The 21,965-nt window shown below is 38.6% G+C and overlaps 1 protein-coding gene across 1 annotated transcript in view; it reads right to left on the reverse strand.

Annotated features, from left to right (window-relative positions):
- Nucleotides 1-21,965, reverse strand: part of LOC149300135 (calcium-activated potassium channel subunit alpha-1-like) — a 52,104-nt gene that overhangs the window by 24,931 nt on the left and 5,208 nt on the right. Inside the window, exons 5-18 of the mRNA XM_089485568.1 lie at nucleotides 21,352-21,427; nucleotides 20,420-20,495; nucleotides 17,853-18,023; nucleotides 17,070-17,161; nucleotides 16,834-16,944; nucleotides 16,619-16,724; nucleotides 16,423-16,505; nucleotides 15,904-15,973; nucleotides 10,489-10,644; nucleotides 9,367-9,476; nucleotides 8,648-8,713; nucleotides 7,465-7,551; nucleotides 6,178-6,275; nucleotides 5,272-5,329 (exon numbers count right to left, since the gene is read on the reverse strand). Coding sequence (XP_089341694.1) covers nucleotides 5,272-5,329; nucleotides 6,178-6,275; nucleotides 7,465-7,551; nucleotides 8,648-8,713; nucleotides 9,367-9,476; nucleotides 10,489-10,644; nucleotides 15,904-15,973; nucleotides 16,423-16,505; nucleotides 16,619-16,724; nucleotides 16,834-16,944; nucleotides 17,070-17,161; nucleotides 17,853-18,023; nucleotides 20,420-20,495; nucleotides 21,352-21,427 — 1,360 coding nt within the window. The remainder of the gene's footprint in view (nucleotides 1-5,271; nucleotides 5,330-6,177; nucleotides 6,276-7,464; nucleotides 7,552-8,647; nucleotides 8,714-9,366; nucleotides 9,477-10,488; nucleotides 10,645-15,903; nucleotides 15,974-16,422; nucleotides 16,506-16,618; nucleotides 16,725-16,833; nucleotides 16,945-17,069; nucleotides 17,162-17,852; nucleotides 18,024-20,419; nucleotides 20,496-21,351; nucleotides 21,428-21,965) is intronic.

A 21,965-nucleotide genomic window follows, 5' to 3' on the forward strand; every position in this document is an offset into this window, starting at 1 on the left:
AACTTTACATGAGCGGCAGAATTTCCCAGGTGTAGCTTTGGGTCTATCTGAACTAGGTGCTGCATTTGCCCTGGCGAGACATGACCCTATAGAGTCTCAACCAAAGAGCGTGAACGTTTGTATATGTTACATATGGATGGGGGGCACTCATAAGTAAATCTACCCTAGTAGGTAAATCCTGGCAAGTCTATGTGGATACTGGTAATTTCAGCTCCTACTTGCTACAATAACGATTCATCCGTTGCTAATAGTGCTGTATGAATTGTCTGCTGGAAAGAAGTAGAAATACATGACATGGTTTGATGAGTTTGGTGTGGAGGAACCCGATTGGCCTGCACAGAGCCCTGACTTTAACCTCATAGAACATGTTAGGGATGATTGGATTGCTGATTGTTGGCCAGACCTTCTCATCCAACATCGGTGTCTGACCTGTGCTGACCTATTGCTGACTGGGCACAAATTCCCAAAGAAACACTTGAAACATTTTGTGGAATGCCTTCCCAGAAGAGCGGCGGCTGGTATAACTGCACAGGGGTGAGGCAACTCCATATGAATGCTCATGGTTTTGGAATGGGACGTCCAACAAGTGATGGTCAGGTGTCTGCATACCTTTAGTCATGCAGACATTACATTTAATTATATAGCAGATTCTGTAGCGCTGTAGTAGATAGATTATGACCAGGAGAGTGAATCAAAGGGAAGGGAGCTTATATGCATGTGTAAATGTTTTATAGCTACTCTTTTTGATAACTAATTCATTATGGTTTTGGTGAGCATTTATCATTATTATGGCATATCATTTGTATTAGAGTGTTATTCTTCATAGTTTCCAGAAGCTCAATTAGACCAATTAGTGCCATCTATCACAGCAGTAAGGGGTGTTCCCGTCTTGATTTCACCAAACTAAAAACTAAATCCATAGGGGTTCTAAAAAAAAAAAAAAAGCCAAAATTTGGGGTAAAATACAAAAAAAAATGCTTTGGTTATAAAATGATTTTTCTATCACATTTTGGTACCATTTGAATTCTAAATGTTTTTAACATAATTTAAGCACCTTTGCAACAAATTTCTAACAGAAACACTATGTCAACCCTGTTTTCATTTAGAGAATATTTAACATTTTAAAAATTCAAGTACTGTATGGCCTTTAAAAAAAAAAAAAAATCAATAAAAACACACGTTCTGATATAGCGTGTGTGTATATCTGCCTTTGAAGTGCTCAGACCTTGCAACCCTCTATGTCAGGACTCCGTGAACCTGCTTATTAAGAACAAGCGATTAACTGCCTGAGTACACACAAAATACAACAATTCACATCCCGGCATTGAGTGCACACAATAGTCCTTTATCCTTTTGCATTGTGGGCCTAGCTTGTCTGGGATTCTTTTGTATTAATATTTCACAGAGAAAAAAAAAAGCTATTTATTTTTCCACTGGCGTTTTGCCTTGCGCGTTGCGGTCTTGTTAGGTTCCTAGCAATGATCACACGTCCAGCTAGTTAAGGTCTGGAAACCATTACCTAGCACAATAGTCTAATCTTATATGTGTAAAGTGGTCTCCGGGCACCTCTGACCCATATCTAGCAGTATCAGCTGGGTAACCCCATCCCCCCCCTTCCGTAATGCCTTCTGTGGTTTTATACTTGTCCTTCACGAAAACAACCCGAGGGTGGAAATTATTCAAAAAGCTCATGTTTGACACCTCATCTGTTCTAATCTGACAGCAATACATAATGTAACAGGCTGAGAGTAAGAAGAAGAAAAAAAAAAGAAAAAGAAACGCAACTTAAAAAGGAGATTGACTCCATTCCAAGAGGCCATAAACGGTAACAAAGAGCGAAATGTGATTTATTTCAGCATGTAATCTTTACAGTAAGTCATCCTTCAGACGTTTCCCACTGACAGAATGTAATAATATTAATGCCCAAAGCAATCGCAATCACGACCAGGAGAGGTATTTATCAGGCTGCCAATTCACGTAAATGCAGTAATGTAACATGTTTAAAGCAAGCTAATAAAACAAGTCAGTAGAGAAATATTACACAGTGCTTTCCGCCTCTCCCTTAATCCCCGCTATACATTACTAAAACGAAAATGTAAATCTGCCTCGCTCTACGCGCCCCCTCCTTTTGCCGTTCTGCCTCTTAAGATTTAGCAGGGGTTAAAATACACAAATAACACGTATTCCCTTCATGGTAATATATCGCAATCTATTATTGTATGACATGTACGCCTTAGCGGGGCTGACCTTGGAGTTTATTTACTAAACAGTGAATGTTAGGTGATTTGTCCTCCCATGAAAAATGTCACCCAACCCAATTAACTATTGACATATATTATGAAGGGCCAAATAGGCCCCCTGCGTGGGGAAACTCAGTGTGTTTATTGTGAATAACTAATGTGTGAGATTACACTCACTCCACTTCGATGTTTAATGATTAAACCTTTATATAGGTTAAGGTGGCCACACAAGTGTTCATACAGACGAAGGCTGCATCAAGCTTTGAGGTGGACAATTAGTAAATGTCTCTTTGTACGAGACAGTTCTGTCTGCCTGTTGACACTATGCCTATCGTTGGTTACAAGATTTTTCAGTAAAAATACAATGAACATCGTGTTCGAGCATCTGTAAGCTCCACTTGTAATTCACGTAGCCATTGTAGAATCTTGCGTTGAATTGAATAACTTCTAACCTGCCAGAGATCTCTGTTGTCAGCGGGGAACAAAGCCCAGCACAGCTAGAGCCATATCCACAGCTCATTGCACGCTCTTCTCACCCTCTAACTGTTGTGGAGCAAACATCATTATATGGGCTTCCACAGCTGTTTTTTTTATATATATTTGTCTTCTCCAGAAAGAATAAAAATGGTGCTATTTATGAAGTTGAGGTTTAACAGATGCATTGCTAGCAATTGCTAAGCATGCAGGCCAAATAAATAAGAAATTCAGCCTCCCCACGGCACAGTTGCAGAATACAGCACCTCGCTTTCATTAAATACCTCCCTCTGGCCTACTTGACTTTTCAACGTGCCTTTTTAATAATTATATTTCAGCGGAATCTGCTCCCTTTCTGAAACCCCCTCCTTCCACCACCCCCACACCCATCACCCTCACAAAATGATGCCAGTGAAATAAAGTGTTATAAATCCAGTGACATTTCCAGTCAAATTAAGTCAGCATTAAGGCTCTGTGTTTACAATGTGTTCAGAAATCTCTTCTAATATTTACTGAAGTCTGCATTGTACCGGTCGCGCAGGAGGGACTGACATATATAAAAAAATCCTTCCTCCGCACCTGCACTGAGGGTGACGGGGTCGCCTCCTGATATATACATTTTTAAAAATACACGCTATTTGCATTGCATTTAAAAAAAAAAAAATATATATATATATGTATACATACACACACACTATATGGACAAACGTATTGGGGCACCTGACCATTACACTAACAAGGACTTTGACAACATTGCATTTTAAATATATAGACATTAATATGTAGCTGGTCCCCCATTTGCAGCTCTAACAGCTTCGACTCTTCTGGGAAAGGTTTCTACTAGATTTTTCTGAGTGTTTCTGTGTGAATATTTCCCCATTCATCCAGTGGAGTATTTGTGAGGTCAGGCACTGATATGGGACGAGAAGGCCTGGCTCTCAATCTCCATTCCAGTTCAATAGGGTGGAGGTCAGGGCTCTAAAACTGAAATTAGCCATTTTTGAAGGTCTAAGTTAGCCTTCTTGCATGGAACACACTTTGGGGTTCTAAGTTTGTGAAATGGGTGGATGAACAACTCATGGGCAACTCAAGACGAATCAGTAAAATAAATTGAAACTGAATGACAAATCATGTGTGGAAGATGTTTATAAAATGCAAAATAAGTATGCCCACATAAGACCTCAGAGCAACGTTTTCACTCTTACTTTATCTAGGCATAGAATGAGCTCAAATGGGCCTGGCATGGTCTGCCTTGGAGGAAAGTGCAAGCTGAACCTAAACTGGAACCAGAATTGGCCTCCCCTCGCTCTGGCAGTAGGTACTCACACATGGCACAGTTACCCTTTTTACATAGATTTTAGTTTGTCATAATGCTGTATTAATAGTCGCGAACTGTTCCCATATTGTGGGATGCCCGAGGACCATGTGTTTCTGGAATTATTTGGAAGAGAAAAATATGTTGTGTTTTAAGAAAGAATTTCCCCAAAATATATTATTCCCATATTCATAATGTTAGTACTGACGGCTTAAATGGGCATTTAATGTATATGATCGCTGAGAGCCCCCTTTACACTTTTTATTGAATCCCACATATGCATTTGTCCCTTACCCCCCTTACGATTTGCCCTGTAGGAAATATGTTCAGCTGAACACATCTCCTGACGAAAGATATAATTAAAGCTCAGCCACTAGCTTGGCAAATCTTTAAATCGGGGTCTAGTGCCCCCTTGCCAATGTGGGGTTAAAGCTTCCATTGTTTTTAATGGGAATGCTTTCCTGATACTGACTGGCTGCTTCAAGTAGCCAATCAGTGGTCAGAATTGTCTAACCATGAAAGAGGTTGGGAGCTTCAGCTCTGGGGTTGCAGCTTCTCTTTCTGTTAAGTAATTTATTTATCTTTTACATATTAAATAATGCATATTAAAATACTCTACTTTAGTACGCATTTTGTTTCTGGTGAGGCTGCCAGGCACATTAAACTGTCTCCTTAAGAGTCCAGTCCTTGAGGCTCAGGCAGTAAAAAACAAAATATACCAAATGTGTAGCCAATTGCTTTACATGATTTAATCTTCTGAGTTTGCAGATTAATGTACTTTGTTTTACAGCTGGTAAGGGGAAATCTTTATTACAATTTAGATATGGTTCATTTTGACTAATGGCCCAACCGACGATGTATATGAAATTGCAAAACGTTGTAGACAGTTTGTTCTTTGCCATTACATTCTATGAAGCAAAATGTTTTGTTTTAGCATCGAGAACAACCGTGTTATCTGCAGCAGCCTTTAGTATGAGAGATTAGGAATTATTATTGTAAATGATGGTAAGCAGTTTCTGTCTGTTGATTCACATTTCTGGTTTGTGCCATTATTTTTCCAGTCTTAAATCAGATGGCACGCCACTGCAGAGAAATTCAGAAGCACTTATGTTTCTTTGGGTCCACAGATCCCAACATCCTAAGCCGACAGCAGTTTAACTGTGAATGGTGGGAATTGTGGTCCGTCAACATCTTAAATATGCCACAAATGGTAATGAATTGGTAATAATGTCATTCCCTCACCTGATATCAGAAAGAGACAGTTTATCCAATGATTTTACAGGAGTCAGCATAATATGTTCTGGCACGAAAATAGAAAAGAAAATACGAAGCTGAACAAAATAATTCAATGAAATATACTGAAATAACAGCAAATAGCATAGTTTCACATTTACAAAGTCACATTATAGCATGAATTCCAAAACTGGGTAATGTATTGAAAAAGACATCATAATTAAAAAATGAAAAAACACAACCCCATCTGTATCATTGAATATTAAGCATACTTTAATGTTCAAATCACAGTAACTGAAGCTGAAACATCTATAGGAAGGTTAAGGATTGTGGTATTTATGGAACTTTAGCGCCCTCTGCTTTTGAAATATGAAAATGCATATATAGTGCCATAAAAACATAAAACATACATTTTACCTAAGTAAATGACTCTTACCCAGGACGGGCTGGCCATGTGGCACACCTGGCAAATGCCCGGTGGGCCAAGGCCAACAGAAGCCCAGACTCACTGGCAGATCGGCTGGATGTGCCCGGCCACGTGCTGTGTGAGCATAAAAACTTAACTTGCGGTCTGTCATATCCAGCCATCATCCTCATTCATGTCATAAGGTGGCCTCTGGCCTTAAAAGTGCCCTGGCTGCCTTGTTATCCCCAGTCCGGCGCTGCCTAAACCCAATAAATCTCCGTTCTTTACTTGTGATAAGTTTATCTCCAGGAATTAGATTCAGACTACTATGTGTAGTAGAAGCTAACAGTGGACAAAACCAGGGTTATACACTCCAAGGAACATTTAAGGACATGATCTCATCATAGAAAGATGCAACATTTTACATATTGGATCATCTTTAAGTCATATTCATTTATCTGGTATAGTTAAATTATAAATTATTTCAGTATAGAGAGTATGAAAGGTACCTGATGAAGCACACGGAGAAGGGCTTTTGCATGCACATTTCTTGATGAGTAAGGGATTGGAAATGTCATTGTGGCAAACCGTGCAGTATACAGAAGACCTACACATAACACATACTGCATTAATATGACATTTTACGAATATACAGTGCTGGACTGACATCTTGTTTGCAGCTTTAATTGCTGTGTATTTATGCTACTGGATTGCACAGAATTGCCTAAGATTCTAGATCGTAAGCTCATTTGAGCAGGACCCTACTTACCTATGTATCTGTTATACCGTGCTGTGGAATATGGTGGTGCTATATAAAGATAATACTAATGATAAGAATAATAATCATAATAATTACAATATTATCCTGTCCGTGTACATGGAAGTCTTGTAAAAATATAAAAAGGGGACAAAGAACAGAGTCCAGAAATACAAATAATAATGCAATATAGCAACATATAATACGCTCATCCCCCGAGTAACCAATTACCCAGTCTGCAGCAGGCACCTCCGTGGTTCCCTGGAACATTAGGCCCAAAAACAAGCAAATTGGGATCATCACCTGCACTATGGGACACGCATGTGCTTACTGCACACTTTTAAAGGGTTTGCAGCAGAGACATGGTAAAGGAGATGACATCCCGCAAGGGGGCGGATAGATAATCAAGCACGGTATTAAAGGGACAAGCAGGACCTTACTCAGCGCGCATTTATTTTGCTGATATTGCAGCAATAAGATGTTTCTGCGATCCCTGCCTCCCCGCCTTATCAAGACTATTTCAGTGGCAAGTAATAGTGGAAGCATTTTTGGTCTTTGTTTCTCCTCATTAACCCCTGCATTGCTGACTACTTTCCCTGAACTTATTTGTCAACTTGCTTTTCTCCAATAATATTCATATTGCCTGTGATTTCCTGCACCTAGATATCCTCACCCTTGATCCTTCCTAATAGTATTTATCCTTTCAGTAAATTCACTAAAAGGTACATAGGTCTAACTCAAAAGGCAGCCTCAAGATTTATTGTGGACTGCAGTTTGCTTATCATTTTTGAACTTGAAAACAATTCAAGTGCAATGTGAATGTTACAAAGTATAGACCTGGTACATTCTATGTACCAAAGAATATACGGTTTTTAGTGTTTCCTCTTAGGTAAGTTGTCCTGTATGGCTCCTCAGAAAAAATAGTGAACTTGAAAGCACCAATTCCTCTCTTGTGTCAAAGAAATGTTTCTCTCTTTAGAAGCTTATTGACTGAATATCAAAGCTTTCGTATGTGTTATTCTTATAGGCAAACACTAACCTCTGCACTTCACACGAAGATCTTGCAATGAAGAATCCAACAGTGTTTTCATGTAGTTTTACCTGTGCTCTTGGATTCACTAAAATACTAACAAATATACATATATTCTTTAAATACATGTCTCAAACACAATACCATTGTCTAAAGTTTGCAACCAGGGCATCTTTTTCTTAAGGTAAAGGTAGGGCCAAGCCTTACACATTGGTATCTTTTCAGGTTCACCCCACCCTCAGCACTGTGTTGCTGATGCTGTAGATATCTACAGTAGTAGGGATCTGAAAAACCTATGAAACCCCAATTATTATTCTTTTTCTAATGGATCCAAGTGCAGGGGCAGACCCTCCCAGAAAGATGGAAGCATCCTCCAGTTGTAGACCTAAAGAGGTAAATCTAGACTTACCTCTTTATTTTGTTGGGTATGTTAGTGTGTATGTCTGTGTTTGTGTATATTAGTGTGTGTGCTGAGTATGTGGTGGCTGCTTTGTGTGTCTGGATATGTAAGTGTATGCGTCTGGGTATGTTAGTGTGTGTTTTGGTTATGTTAGTGTGTGTAGGGTCTTGGCTGGGATGCACTGGAAATCAATAGCAGGGTGGTTAGGCAAAAAGGGCTCAGGCAAAAGCGTAGCCGAGGGCAATCCAGAAGGTCGGGTCAGGCAGAGAGTAGGAGAATCCAGTAGACAAGCCGAGATCAAAAACCAGGAGTGCATGCAATACCAAAACCTTAGCAGCTTAATATACTGCAGTAGGTGCACGGGTTTTATGGGGTTGAAGATCCCAGCCCCACCCCTGCATCATGTGTGTTAATGTTGAGTGTCTAGTTGTGTTGGTGTGAGTATCTGTGTGTATGTCAGTTAATGTATTTGGTTGTGTAAGTGTTTTTGGGTGTGACACAGGGTATCTCTATGGTTCCATATAGAAAACAGCACCATTTGGGAACAAATGAACAATTTCTAATTTTACACCCATAACAACCTATTATAAAACAATGGTTAGTTGACTATCATGAAAACTGTGCATTACGGTGCCATTGAGAGTTGACTGTGTAGAGGCCCATAACAGCTGAGTTATCATAACCAGGGATACATCTTCCAGCTTAAGAAAATCTCACAGGTTTGTATAGCTGAGAATTGCTTCTCAATTTATTAAGGGGGTTGTTAAAAGAATACATGTACAGGACATTCACCTGACTCCTGAGTTCGACCTGTATTCAATCGCCACCAGCACAATGTTCATCTGTATGAAGCAGACTCTAGAAAAAAAAAAAAGTAGTTTAGAAAAGTGAGAAGTCTGCAAGATATGAACATGGTACTTAGGATTTACAAAGCTTTAATATTATGGGTCATGGAAAATTAGCTACTTTTTAGATGGTCCAGCACAATGAGATACTGGTATTAACAAGATAAAAAATGTTTAATTGTGCCTGAGAATACAGATAGTTTGACCCTGTGTCTCGGAGTATCCCAATAAATGCTTTTCTTACGTGTCTATCCATGTTTAAATCCTTCCTTGAATACAGATGACTTGGTCCAAAATGTATTCACCTCTTGACAAGTCAGGGTTTTCATAAGGATCTATATTAGCGTGATTTAGTTACCACCATTAGTATGTCGTTACAACAGAATGTTTGTGATGGGCTATTACATGATTAATATCTGAAGAGCCTCTGGTTGAGTTCATTCATACAGTCCCCAGGTATGTGTATGACCTGCAGCTGTGTAATGGACAGACATGCCCTTTGAATATAGCTATCATGTCCTGCTAGGAGAAAGTTAGTGGGGGTGATGGTTGTATGGTGTGTAACAATTTCTGAATAGACACAGGTTTCTCAAATCTAGTCCAGAGAAATGCAAGAGGTATGCAATGTCCTATGGTGGCCTCTGGGATGGAGACTTTAAGTCGTACCTGCACACCTCCTTAAAAGACATTCCCACAAAGGCATTGGAGAGCACACTTGTCATCAAGCGGTTGTTGGTGCTGTCCAGATAATGCCACCACCAGCTATTTTCATCCACCTGAAATAAGACACAGGTATCAACACGTTCCTTCACCTTTTGAAATTATTTCCAACAATGCATCCTCGCCAATACATATAAAGATAATCCCAATTTCACATTATTATCCTATATTTTTGATCATTTGCATTTCTATAGAGGTTGCCTCTCCCAGTATCATATATCCCTATTGTTGCCCTCTACTTGCCCCTGCTCATGTAAACAAATATTCCAGCTTTTACTTTTCCATTCACCCCACACTCTTCTCCCCATTAATACCATGTTCTGTCTCCATTCTATATAATCTTAACTTATCTCACTGCAGATAATAATGTCTTTTCAGTTTAAATAACAATAAAATTCACTATTCTAATCTGTTTTCCAGTTTCAAGTTACCACCCTAATAAAAATCTTTTTTTGGTTATACCTTTTAACAATCATATTAATAAAAGTTATGTTTTAGGGTGGGGTAATAATAAGGGTATTTTTGATCCCGGGACGGGATTGGTTTGTTTTAATCTTAAGTAATAAACACACTATATTTGATATTTGGCACGGAATGGGTATTATGTGCGGCATGTCAGAAAAGGTATTTAAGTGTGGACCATACGTCCCTTATGACTTTTAGAGCATGAAATAACATATGTGTGTAACAGAAAAAAGGCATTTAAAGTGGCTAAAATTTGCTTATTTTGGAGGAAACACATCTCAGTCGATCAAATGATCTCAGTCTGGTTTTGCTTGTAAAGCTGCAGCTGATAATTGATCAGAGATTTCCAGCTCTTATTAGTTAAAAATTCCAGCTCTCTTAGTTCAAAATGCCCCAAAATTTCTAAGATTCCAATGCTTTGCAAAAGGGCATGTGAATGGCGCTTCTATGTTTTAAGCTATTCTTCTTGAAAGCCTGTCCCTCATACTTCCCGTCCAAGATCGAATCTTGAAACTTTAGAACAGTTCTATGATTTTGGGTGGCTAGTAGGCCTTTCCTTGGTATTTTCCTGAGGTTTGTCCATATAATGTTAATGTGCCTTACCTGTATATTATCGGTCACTGAACACAGGTTTATTAGCACAGTGGAGAGCCCGGGGACTAGGCTGCTCTGGGCCATAAACCCCAGTCTAAGCTCTGAAAGGCAGATGATGCCGTCGCCGATTTCCCAATTCCAGCCGGGGATATTGTGCAGGTGAGTCTACAGCAAAAAGTGGAAAGTCATCCGAGTAATTTGTTACAGAAGGTGCAGTGGATAGTAAATATTTGCTGCCATCTAGTGTCATTTATGGAGCAAAGCGATGTTCACGTCAATGTTACATATTCACTAAGGATAAGATGCATCGAAGCAGCACAAACAGAAAACAGCGTCTATTTGTGTGATTATTTAAAAAAATGTGTCAAATAACTTATTTTTAATGGCAGTCGGACATATGAGATAAGGTAAGGTTATAAGTAATAAGTAACAGGCTGATTTGACAGGTTTAATAGGAAACCAACACCACATACCTTTTATTAGAGTAACTCACCACTGTGAGTTCTTTTTTGCCTCCTTTCATTGAGTTATTAATTATTATTAATCAGGAACGAAAGGATTGGAACCTAAATCTACCGCAAGTTTTGTATTGTTAAGTTCTAGGCCTTTATTTTTATTATTATTTATTGTTTGATATAACACCATCATATTCCGCAGCGCTGTGCAATGAGTACAAAGGACATAAGTTGTATAACACAAACATTTGACTTGCAGAAACAACAGGTGAGGAGGGCCCTGTACTGTGTATAAACTAAAGAACACATTTACATTACAGTGATGTGTAACTTTATGAGGAACCTGTTTAATACTTCTATTAGTGTTTCCCCTTAACCTCTAAGTTGCCTCCCCAAGTGGAACTTTGCTTGCCATTGTCTCTATTGTCTTATATGAGTGTCTACAGAGGCATATCTTGGCTGGGCGTTCCCATAGGCCTGACCCACAGCACTGCCATTACTTCAGTTTCAGTCAATTGAAGCACAATTCCGCTTGGATTGGAAAGACCCAGCCACTGGCATCCCTAGGAATTATGCTTTAGGGGGCAGAAAAGGGACCACAGGCAAAACTGCATGGTGTTGCATAATGCATAGTGTTGAGAAGTCTGAGTGAAGAAGGTCTCAGCCAATCAGGAGACACTTCTCAACTCTCCTGATTGCCTGAGAATGCAGAAGCCTCTCTTGATAGGCTTAGTCCCTCCTTCACACCAAGCTCAGTGTAAACTGCATCCAGTACCAGGTATGTGTGTTTGACTGTGTGTATGTGTCTGTTTGTGTAACTGTGTTTGTTTGTGTGATTGTGTATGTGTGTAATGTATGGTAATAGAGGAGTTAACACTCTGAATCTACTCTCGTCTGTAATGATTGTATGTATATTATTAAATCAGAAGGCTTCCTAATAATTAATATATAATAGTATATGGGAATCAGTGTGCATGTCAGATATATATATATATAATGTGTATGTGATGGTGTGTACATGTGAATCAGTGTGTATGTGATAAATATATATAATATAAAATGCATTTTATGTGAGGGTGTCTCTGAATGGCAGAAATAATATGTGGTACCCTAACATAAGACAACTTTTGTGTTTACAAATACCAGATACATATTGCTTCTTTCCTTGTGCTGCACAACTGATATAGAGTAACACATAAGGCATAATGCGTATATACAGTATATATATATATATATATATATATATATACATACATTCTGCGACATTCCTACATAAATACATACACATGCTTATACCGCCTTCCATATGCATAGATCCAAACGCGAACCCGCACAGAGTGTCTCTGCTCATGTGACTGCTGGCTGAGGGATACTGACACAGTAACTCTGTTCTTTACAAACAGAAAGCCATGCAGCTTCCACTCTTACTGACTGCAACAGGTGAACTACAAAACGTGCTTCTTCCTGGCTTTGAGTGAATTTAAACATGCACGGGATAGGCATAAAGCTAACCTGAAGCTAAGACAAGACCAAGGACAGATACAAGTCTTTACAACTGGCACATTAGGATGGACCAAATGGTTTTTATCTGCTGTGAGATGTTTCATGGTTTTCTGTCACAGGACGTGAGAAGCTCTCTCTGTCAATATTGATCATAGTCCTGAATTGATCTTGTTTATGTCTCTGCAAATACCCCTGTTATAGGTGGAGAGCACCATGCACCCTAATCTGGGCCCCCATTTTACCCAGCACTACGAGCACTATGATCCTGCTGTGCGGTGTAGGCAACTGCACAACTGCAAGTAAACGGTGATTCCAACCGCCCAAGATTTCCCAAGTTTTGGGCACTGTCCCTCCATGCTCTGAGCCAGTTGGGAAGATCAGTTGATCTCCTATGAGCTCACACAGCTTTTAAAATTGATTAAGGTCTGACTTTTGCACCCCAGACCTCAGCTACAGTGCCCTTTGATGACCAAGCACAAATGCTTTATTTTAATTGTAAGGCGTTTTGCAGTATCTGTGATGTTTCCCGCTGTTGAGATAGAGAACAGAGAGTTGTTATAAATGGTAAATTTTCAAGCTGGTCAAAAGTGGTAAGTGGTGTCTGGGACCAATTGTAGTCAACATATTTATAAATGACCTGGCAGTAGGCGTTGAAAGTCATGTTTCTGTGTTTGCAGATGACACTAAACTAGGTAAAGTAATACAGTGCGAGCGGGATATTACTGTGCTGCAGAGGGATCTAGATAGACTGGGTGACTGGGCATACAAATGGCAGATGAAATTTAATGTAGATAAATGTAAAGTTATGCACTTCGGGGTACGGAACGCACAAGCAACCTACACCCTAAACGGTAGTGAATTAGGGGTAACGACAAATGAGAAGGATTTGGGAATTGTTATAGACAACAAACTAGGCAACAATGTGCAATGTCAGTCAGCAGTTGCTAAGGCCAGTAAGGTATTGTCGTGTATAAAAAGGGGCATCAAGTCGTGGGATGAAATTTTAATTTTGCCTTTATATAAATCAATGGTAAGGCCGCATCTTGGGCACCTATTCTAAAGAAGGATATCAAAGCACTAGAAAGGCTGCAGAGGCGGGCTACAAAATTAATAAAAGGAATGGAGCACTATAGTTATGAAGAAAGGTTAACACATTTAAATCTGTTTAGTTTAGAAAAACAGCGCCTCAGAGGGGATATGATAACATTATATAAATATATTCGGGGCCAATACAAACCATTGTGTGGAAATCTGTTCATAAACAGGACTATGCATAGGACACGTGATCATGCGTTCAGACTGGAAGAAAGGAGATTTAGTCTAAGGCAGAGGAAAGGGTTTTTTACAGTAAGGACAATAAGGATGTGGAATTCTCTGCCTGCAGAGGTAGTTTTATCGGAGTCTGTACAGACGTTTAAACAGCAACTGGATGGATACTTGGAAAAACAAAATATTTGGTTATATAATGGGTAAACAGCTTATTGATCCAAGGAGAAATCTGACTGCCATTTTGGGGTCAAGAAGGAATTTTTTTCCCTGGTCAGTGCAAAATTGGAAAGAGCGAAACTGGGGTTTTTTGCCTTCTTTTGGATCAACAAACAAATTAACAGATATAGGAAAGGTTGAACTTGATGGACGCCTATATAACTATGCTTGTACCCAGAAGGTATTTTGATTTTACTAATTAGTTAGTATATTGGCCTTATTCCCAGAGTCAACTGCTTACCATGCAAGAAAACACAGAATCTGGTGGACATATTAATGCTTGCTTTAGACTTGTATTGGGGAAGTCGAGTCTGCATAAGTAATTAAATTCAAACATAAGGCTACAAAGAGTTATGGTGTTGACACCGACATATATCAGTCATGTTTCCATGGAGCTTTCTGTTTCTTCTGCAGGACATATTGGGTAACATTATCAGAAGATTTTTTTAACGTATAGAGCTAGAAATATAGGTTATAGCCACCAAATGTATCGGTTTGTCTTAGTCTGTCAATTCTCGTCTTGTCATACCCCTTGAATTTATGTATTGTATTAAGCACTGCGTAAACTGTTGGCACTATATAAATAAAAGATAATAATAATAATAATATCATGATATTTCTGAGATACACACAAGGAGTCAAAACAGAGCAAGAATTCAGCTCATACCCAGCAAATACTATTAAAAAACACTCCAGGGATGAATATTGGGATTCCATCACACTATATGGTCATATATTTCTTAGTCCTGCACCACACACAAGGAATGCCATATGAATGGATACAGGCGGCTATATCGCTATTGGGAGCTTCAATCTTAAAAACAATCCTATAGAGAAATAACTAGACTAGGTAACACAAAGCCACTTAACAGCATAGAACAGGAACACAATAAACTTAGTTTCTAAGATTCTTGACTTGGTGTTCATTTGTCATTTTGAGTGTATTGGGTTCCATCAACTCGATGCCACTCTTGAAGTCACTTGAGTTGGTGGTTGAGTTAGTGCTAGAATTGGTCACTGATCTCAGTTGAACTGCCCTGAACAACATGACTTGGCTGTGAATTTGATGCAACTTGGCCCATTGAGAATAGAACCCAAAGGATACATCCTATACAAGTGGTGCTAATTAGAGCTGAACTACTAGCTTGAAATACATCCCATATTGTGGGAGTTATTGAGGCTGAAGTTCTAAACACATAAATTGGCACTAAATTAGGAAGTCTCGAATGATCAGTATTTAGACGGTATTATAATCTCAATATCTCCTAAAAATACTAACATTACCTTAGATTTGCCATTAATCTGTGCCCCCATGACATCTCCTGCTGGGATCTCCTCTAAAAGAGTGCCACTTTATGAAGTCAGCCCACCAAGCTATACCCATGTAATGCTAATTGTGCATGATGGCAAGTGTCAAGATTAGAATCATGCCAGTGATTTGATATTATACACTTAGGTGAATCATTTCTAGATCTTGAATTTGATTAACAAAAATATGAGCTGGTAGGATCATGTAAATTAGCTCACTGCAAAATAGAAGGGTGGACAGTTTATTCCTTTTATACATGGTTTCTTATGAACATTCAGGGATGGAACCCAAGATTGGTGAATTGGTTTGTAAGTGTCATGGGCTGGACAATGATCTCATACTCTAGAACGCGGAGTAAACAAACTCCAAGGTAGACAATGGCATATATGAAAAAGGCAAAACATTTATGGCTAAATATATTTAGTGTGAGCTGAAATAGAAAAATATATCACTATAGAAAATATATGTTTACATGTTGTCCACTAGGTTCTATAAATAACTAAATTTAGATATATACAGTGAACAAGCCTCGAGGATATTAACACCAATGCCCCATGTGTTAAAGAATATTCATACTTATATATGTGCACAACCACATCCACTTATTTTATATTTTCTAATAATGTTGATATATTGCTTTATAACTATTATGGATTATTGCTTTATACTTACTTTGCTGTATGTTTGCAGAATCTGTATAATTACTCTAGTTTGGGGGTAATAGTGTTTGATCGATATGACCCTGAAAAACACATAAGCAAATAAAACAATGAAATTTAAGCTCAGTATATATACCAAAAATACACACGTTTACATAAAAAGACCATTTAAAGCTGTTTAGGAAAAGAAGCCACATTTAATTTATTACTAAAAAATCCATGTATATTGAACCTTGTATATAGCTTATCATTGTGTTAATTGAGTGTAATTCAGCTACAGACAATTTAAATGTGACACAAACTAAATATACTTATGGGTCTAGGGAACTTCAATATTTAAATGAAAACCACATAGTTTATACAATTGTTTGGCGTTAACCATATATTCTTTATATGTTGCAATAGGACCGTTTCATAAAACGCTTACTTTCTATGTTGTGTTTTGTCAATAATATAGTCCTAGACAACCTGCTGAACAATTGAAATTGCTATTTGACTTTACTGACCCAGAGCACGGGCGATAACCACTGACCTCATAATGTTACAAGCATCTTCATGTTCCGGATCAGAGCTATGTTTGTCAGCTAAAACCAAGCATGCATCTGCGCGATCCATCTGTGACCGAGACAAAAATACAGATGGTCTAGTATTTCACACTGAAACCAATTTAATTTTAAACACTATTAATCAAAGGATTAAGGAAGCTATAATGCCATAAGATATCTTACCTTTACTCTTTTCAGGTCGTCGACATTTATCACAGATCCATAGAAAAAGGTAGTTTGCGCGTGATAACGTTTTAACAGAGTCTCCAGCTCCAAATTTGGGATGATTCTTGGAACAGAGAAACACATATATTAACCAAGCACTACTGTTATATGTCTTAGATTGAATGATCTAAAAATGGATATAATACAGGTATAATATATAATAGAAAACTCACTCTCCCATAAAGATGACCTCTGTGCTGGTCCTCCCTTTATCTCTGTCCATGAAGTCTTTGAGAAATGAATTCACGCTGTCTAGTGTTATGTACCCACAGACTACAACATGTCTGAAAAATAGGACATTAGTCTATAAGAAAGGCCAATGGCTTGATCAACTATGGGCTTCCATTCATACACCAATATGCACTTGGGCCGTACCATATTTATTATATGAATTAAAATTTTAACTTACTTTCTTCCTCCCATCACAACATATGTCCCATTGTACTTTTTAGTGCTTCCCACAATATCCACGATTTCTGGAGCATGGCTGGCAAACAAAGCCTAAAAATATATACCTCTCCTAATTAGCAGTTCAATGCAAAAGATAGAGGCGATTAGTGCTTAACTGTATTTGGAAAGACTGAACCCTCAGAAAGGTTAAATATGTCACTTATCTACTACTAGCATAATGTACTTCTATACAGAGGTTAGTCATTTATACATGAAATAGTGTCCTAACATTTTCTCCCTCTTATCGTACATGGCCTTTATATAATCCCCAGCAGTTGTCCCAGTGTCATTAAATATATGTATTTATACCACCTTTGTGTTAATGTCATACAATCAATATTACATGTGATTGTTGTGGTACCTATCGACATCATATGTGACATGGACTCCAAAAATGGATATGTGTATTCAGCAGTACTGATAATGATGTTTTGATAATGCTGCATTTAGTTACAAAAGTGTTAAATTCGCAGGGTAGCTGATATAACACCTTTTATTATCTGTATAACTTGCTAGCCTCCCTGTATTACAGTGTTCTTTTCTTTTTTTCTCATTCGATGGTCCTTTGGGGGGCTGGGTCATTTTGCAATGCAATTTATTTCTTATTACTGTATGTTGTACCCTGGTTTCCTTGTTTTTGTTTTTGTCTTTGAAAACGCAATACAAATGTTCAAAAGTAATATTTGTATAACTATTGTGAGGTCCCATTTTCCATTAAAATGTATGGAATCAAACTCCTTACTAGTCCTCCAACGATGAAGAATATCATGAAGATTCGGCCTTGGGTAGTTTTGGCTGTAATATCTCCATAACCCACAGTTGACATAGTCACCATAAGCATATATATGCATTCAAGGTAATTCATGCGCTGAGAGTTATCATAGTCTATCCATAGGTCTCCTGTATTTTCAAGCTAATAAAACACAATACAGACAGGTATTATAGACAGTATGCCATACTGTGCAATTATCACCAAAAGTGGGATGCATGCACTTCCTAAAGTCAATTATGATTTTTAAAGCATTGTTCTTGGTTTTTATATAATTTATGTCAGAAGGGAGGAAGAGGGTATGTATGTTTGAATACATATGAGCATTAATGTGTATATAATCACGAATGTCTATTTATATGAGTGTGAATGTCTATGTATAAGTGTGTGTGAGCATGAATGTCGGAGGAGGCAAAACAGACTAAGACAGAAGAAAAAAAGGTTAGTCAGTTATGCTGTACCACCGTTAATGCCTGGCTCAGTATATAGTGATGGCAATAATGCTGTAGGATCGTCAATGTCTGGCTCAGTATATATAGTGAGGGCAGTACCACTGTCAATGTTTGGCTCAATATATACTGATGGCAGTTATCCTGTAGCATAGTCAATGTCTGGCTCAGTGGAAAGCGATGGCAGTTATGCTGTACCACCGTCAATGTCAGGCTTAGTTAAAGTAGATAGAAGGTATGCTGTACCACCTTTAACGTCTGGCACAATATATAGTGATGGCAGTTATGCTGTACCACCGTGAATGCCTAGCACAGTATATAGTGATGGCAGTTATGCTGTACCACTATCAATGCCTAGCACAGGATATAGTGATGGCAGTTATGCTGTACCACCGTCAATGCCTAGCACAGTATATAGTGATGGCAGTTATGCTGTACCACAATCAATGCCTAGCACAGTATATAGTGATGGCAGTTATGCTGTTCCACCGTCAATGCCTAGCACAGTATATAGTGATGGCAGTTATGCTGTACGACCATCAGTGTCAGGCTCATTTTAAAGTGATGGCAGCTATGCTGTACTACCCTCAGTGTCTGGCTCCGTATGTGTTGTTGGCAGTTATGTCATGGAAAATAATATATATACTTTTATATTTTTCTGAGCAAATGCTCTGAAAAATACCCCTCGTCTTCTAATCGGGGTCGTCTTCTAATCAGACCGCTGCACACACACACTTACCGGTGCTTCCTGCTGTATTGCCGGGGCAGCGGGCTGACGTCTACGCGATCCGCGTAGACAACGTCCGCTGCAGCCGGAAGGAGGTGTGGCTAGCAGCGGGGGTTGTCTGCGTCCGTCACGGATACCTTCCCCGACTGTCAGAGATCAGAACTCTGATCTCTGACAGCCGGGGAAGGTATCCGCGACGGACGCAGACAAACCCCCACTGCCAACTCCACCTCCTTCCGGCTGCAGCGGAAGGAGACGTCAACCCGCTGCCCCGGCAATACAGCAGGAAATTGGAAGCACCGGTAAGTGTGTGTGTGTGTTAAATGGGGGCATAGGGCATTTCTGGAATGCCTTATACCCCTATATGCCACTCTGGCACTTAGGGGGTTAAAAGACATATTATGGGGCAGAGTGGCATATAGCGAGGTATAAGGCATTTCAGGAGGCAGAGTGGCGTTAAGGGGGCATTTAATAGAGTACTCTGCCTCCTGAAATGCCTTATACCTCCCTATATGCCACTCTGCCCCATAATATGCCTTTTAACCCCCTAAATGCCAGAGTGGCATATAGGGGTATAAGGCATTTCTGGAGGCAGAGTGCTCTATACAGTGCCTTCTAACTCCCTTAATGCCACGCTGCCTCCTGGAATGCCTTATACCTCCCTATATGCCACTCTGCCCCATAATATGCATTTTAACCCCCTAAATGCCAGAATGGGATATAGGGGTATAAGGCATTTCTGGAGGCAGAGTGGCACATAGGGGGTCAAAAGGCATACCATGGGGCACAGTGGCATATAGAGGGTTAAAAGGCATATCATGGGCCACAGTGCCATATTGGTGTGGCAAGCCTGGGGGCAGATGTGCGTAACCGGGGGACAGGTTGGAAAATACAAGGAAATAAAAACAAAAAAAATATTTTTCTCAATCATAGCTTTTATTAAAAAAAATAGTTAATACATGAATTAACATTTACTGGTAAAACTTTTTTCCTTTAGGGTCGTCTTATATTCAGGCTTTTTCTTTTTTTTCCTAAGTTAATATTCAGATTTTGGGGGGTCGTCTTATAATCAGGGTCGTCTTATAATCGAGCAAATACGGTATTAATTATCTTTATATTAAAATTGGTTTACACTGTTTAAAAGTCATTTTTTTATTACTATGAATATTGAAAAATAGATATGAGGGGGGTGTTACCACAAGGGAGGAGCTTAACCAAGAAGAAGAGTGGTCATTATAGGGTGTGACTAAGGGATGGGCATTACCACAGGGGACCCATGACTCTTTGTTGCTCAGGGCCCTGGATGGTCTTAGTCCACCCCTGAGTATATATGTTATATATATAGTAGAACATATAATATTTACCAGGTGCAGAAATCCAGCCGATGTCAGCCAGCTACTAAGGAAAACAGCTAGCAGGTTTGAGAGCTTGATAGCAGCACTGCCAGGAATGGAGAAAACAGTTGGTATTCCTCACTATAGTTAAAGTAACCACTTCATGCTTGCAAATAATATACTTCTATATTCAAATAATATACTAATATATTTTGTTTTTAGAATTATTCTTAAAGCCAACTTGCAGACATGTGGAGTTAGCACAAAATAGAGTGATTGGAAAATTCACCTTTTCTCAAGCATCATCCAGGTGATGACCCAGCTAAGGTACTAAGTCAAAGGAAACTGTATAACATAACACACCATCTTAGGCTATATAGGTTAACTAATTAGTGACCAATCATTTGAAGAACCATACTCACTGACTTGTTTTAAAGAAAAAAATAAAATGGTATGGAAATTCAAGAGAAATTCTGCTTACTAGATGAACTTGCACCCAACCATGCCTATGTGAATGAGCATGCAAGATAATATGATAGGGAAGGATTTAGGCAGTTTGTGTTATAGAAACACACTTAGACAAGCTATGGAAGACTTTTATAGGTACTTTTCTATTCAGACACAACATTGCTGCAATATCTAATATGTTAAGTAAATAAACCTTAGAAGTTTTTATTACACAAATTTACAAAGTATATAAATAAAATTGAGAACATTTCTTCATTTACACATTCCAAGACAGATAGGATGACACATTTTGTTACTTTTTAAAAAAAATGTCAATGCATCATTGTATTGTATTCTATGTTGAATCTTTGTGGTATGTTGCATTTGTTTGATAACATTTCTTGTAGGAAAACAATGTAAACCAGCCAATATCAAGTCTGCAGTATATCTCCTGACCAAACTGTGATTTATTTTTTAGATTCTGTTTACTTTTTAGAATTTTAGTTCATTCTTACCTGGTTTTAGTTATTTTGAGTAACAGTAAAATTTTGGGTAGTTCTAACAACCGAAGAGCCCGGATGAAGCGAAGTCCTAAGTAGGAGACAAACTCCATGATCAATAGGCAATAGTTTACAAAACTTGAAAATATTAAAATAAGAGAATGTTATTTCTTCTTACCTTTACTGAACATAACTGGGAGAAGCTAAAGACATTTTATTTCCACAATCGTGGATTATATTGATCAAATCGGAATTTGAATAATTCAGTAATTGAGGAGTTTATTCACTGAACATTTCAGTCATAGGTGGGTTGAAGAGAGATAAAACACTTCATCTCACTTGCTTTATGAAGGACCTACATAGTTAGTTTAGTGAAATTAAATTCAAGAACACTAACATGGATTGTGCTGGACCACCGTGGCTCTTCGTAATGCGTGGTAAAAATGGCAGGATGGAATTGGACTGGAAATATCATGTGTCTGGGCTGCTCTACATCCCCTATGACATTCGCCTCTATAGCATGTGGAGCAGGAGATCAGTGTCTAATGTTTATAAGAATATATGAGAGTTCTGTTTCATAGAGGCGCTGCTTTTCTATTTTATCTAGAGAGTACTAGAGATGATAGAAC

Source organism: Sceloporus occidentalis, unplaced genomic scaffold, assembly GCF_023333645.1.
Source record: "Sceloporus occidentalis isolate IW3139 unplaced genomic scaffold, rSceOcc1.0.p SCAF_26, whole genome shotgun sequence".
Taxonomy (NCBI): domain Eukaryota; kingdom Metazoa; phylum Chordata; class Lepidosauria; order Squamata; family Phrynosomatidae; genus Sceloporus; species Sceloporus occidentalis.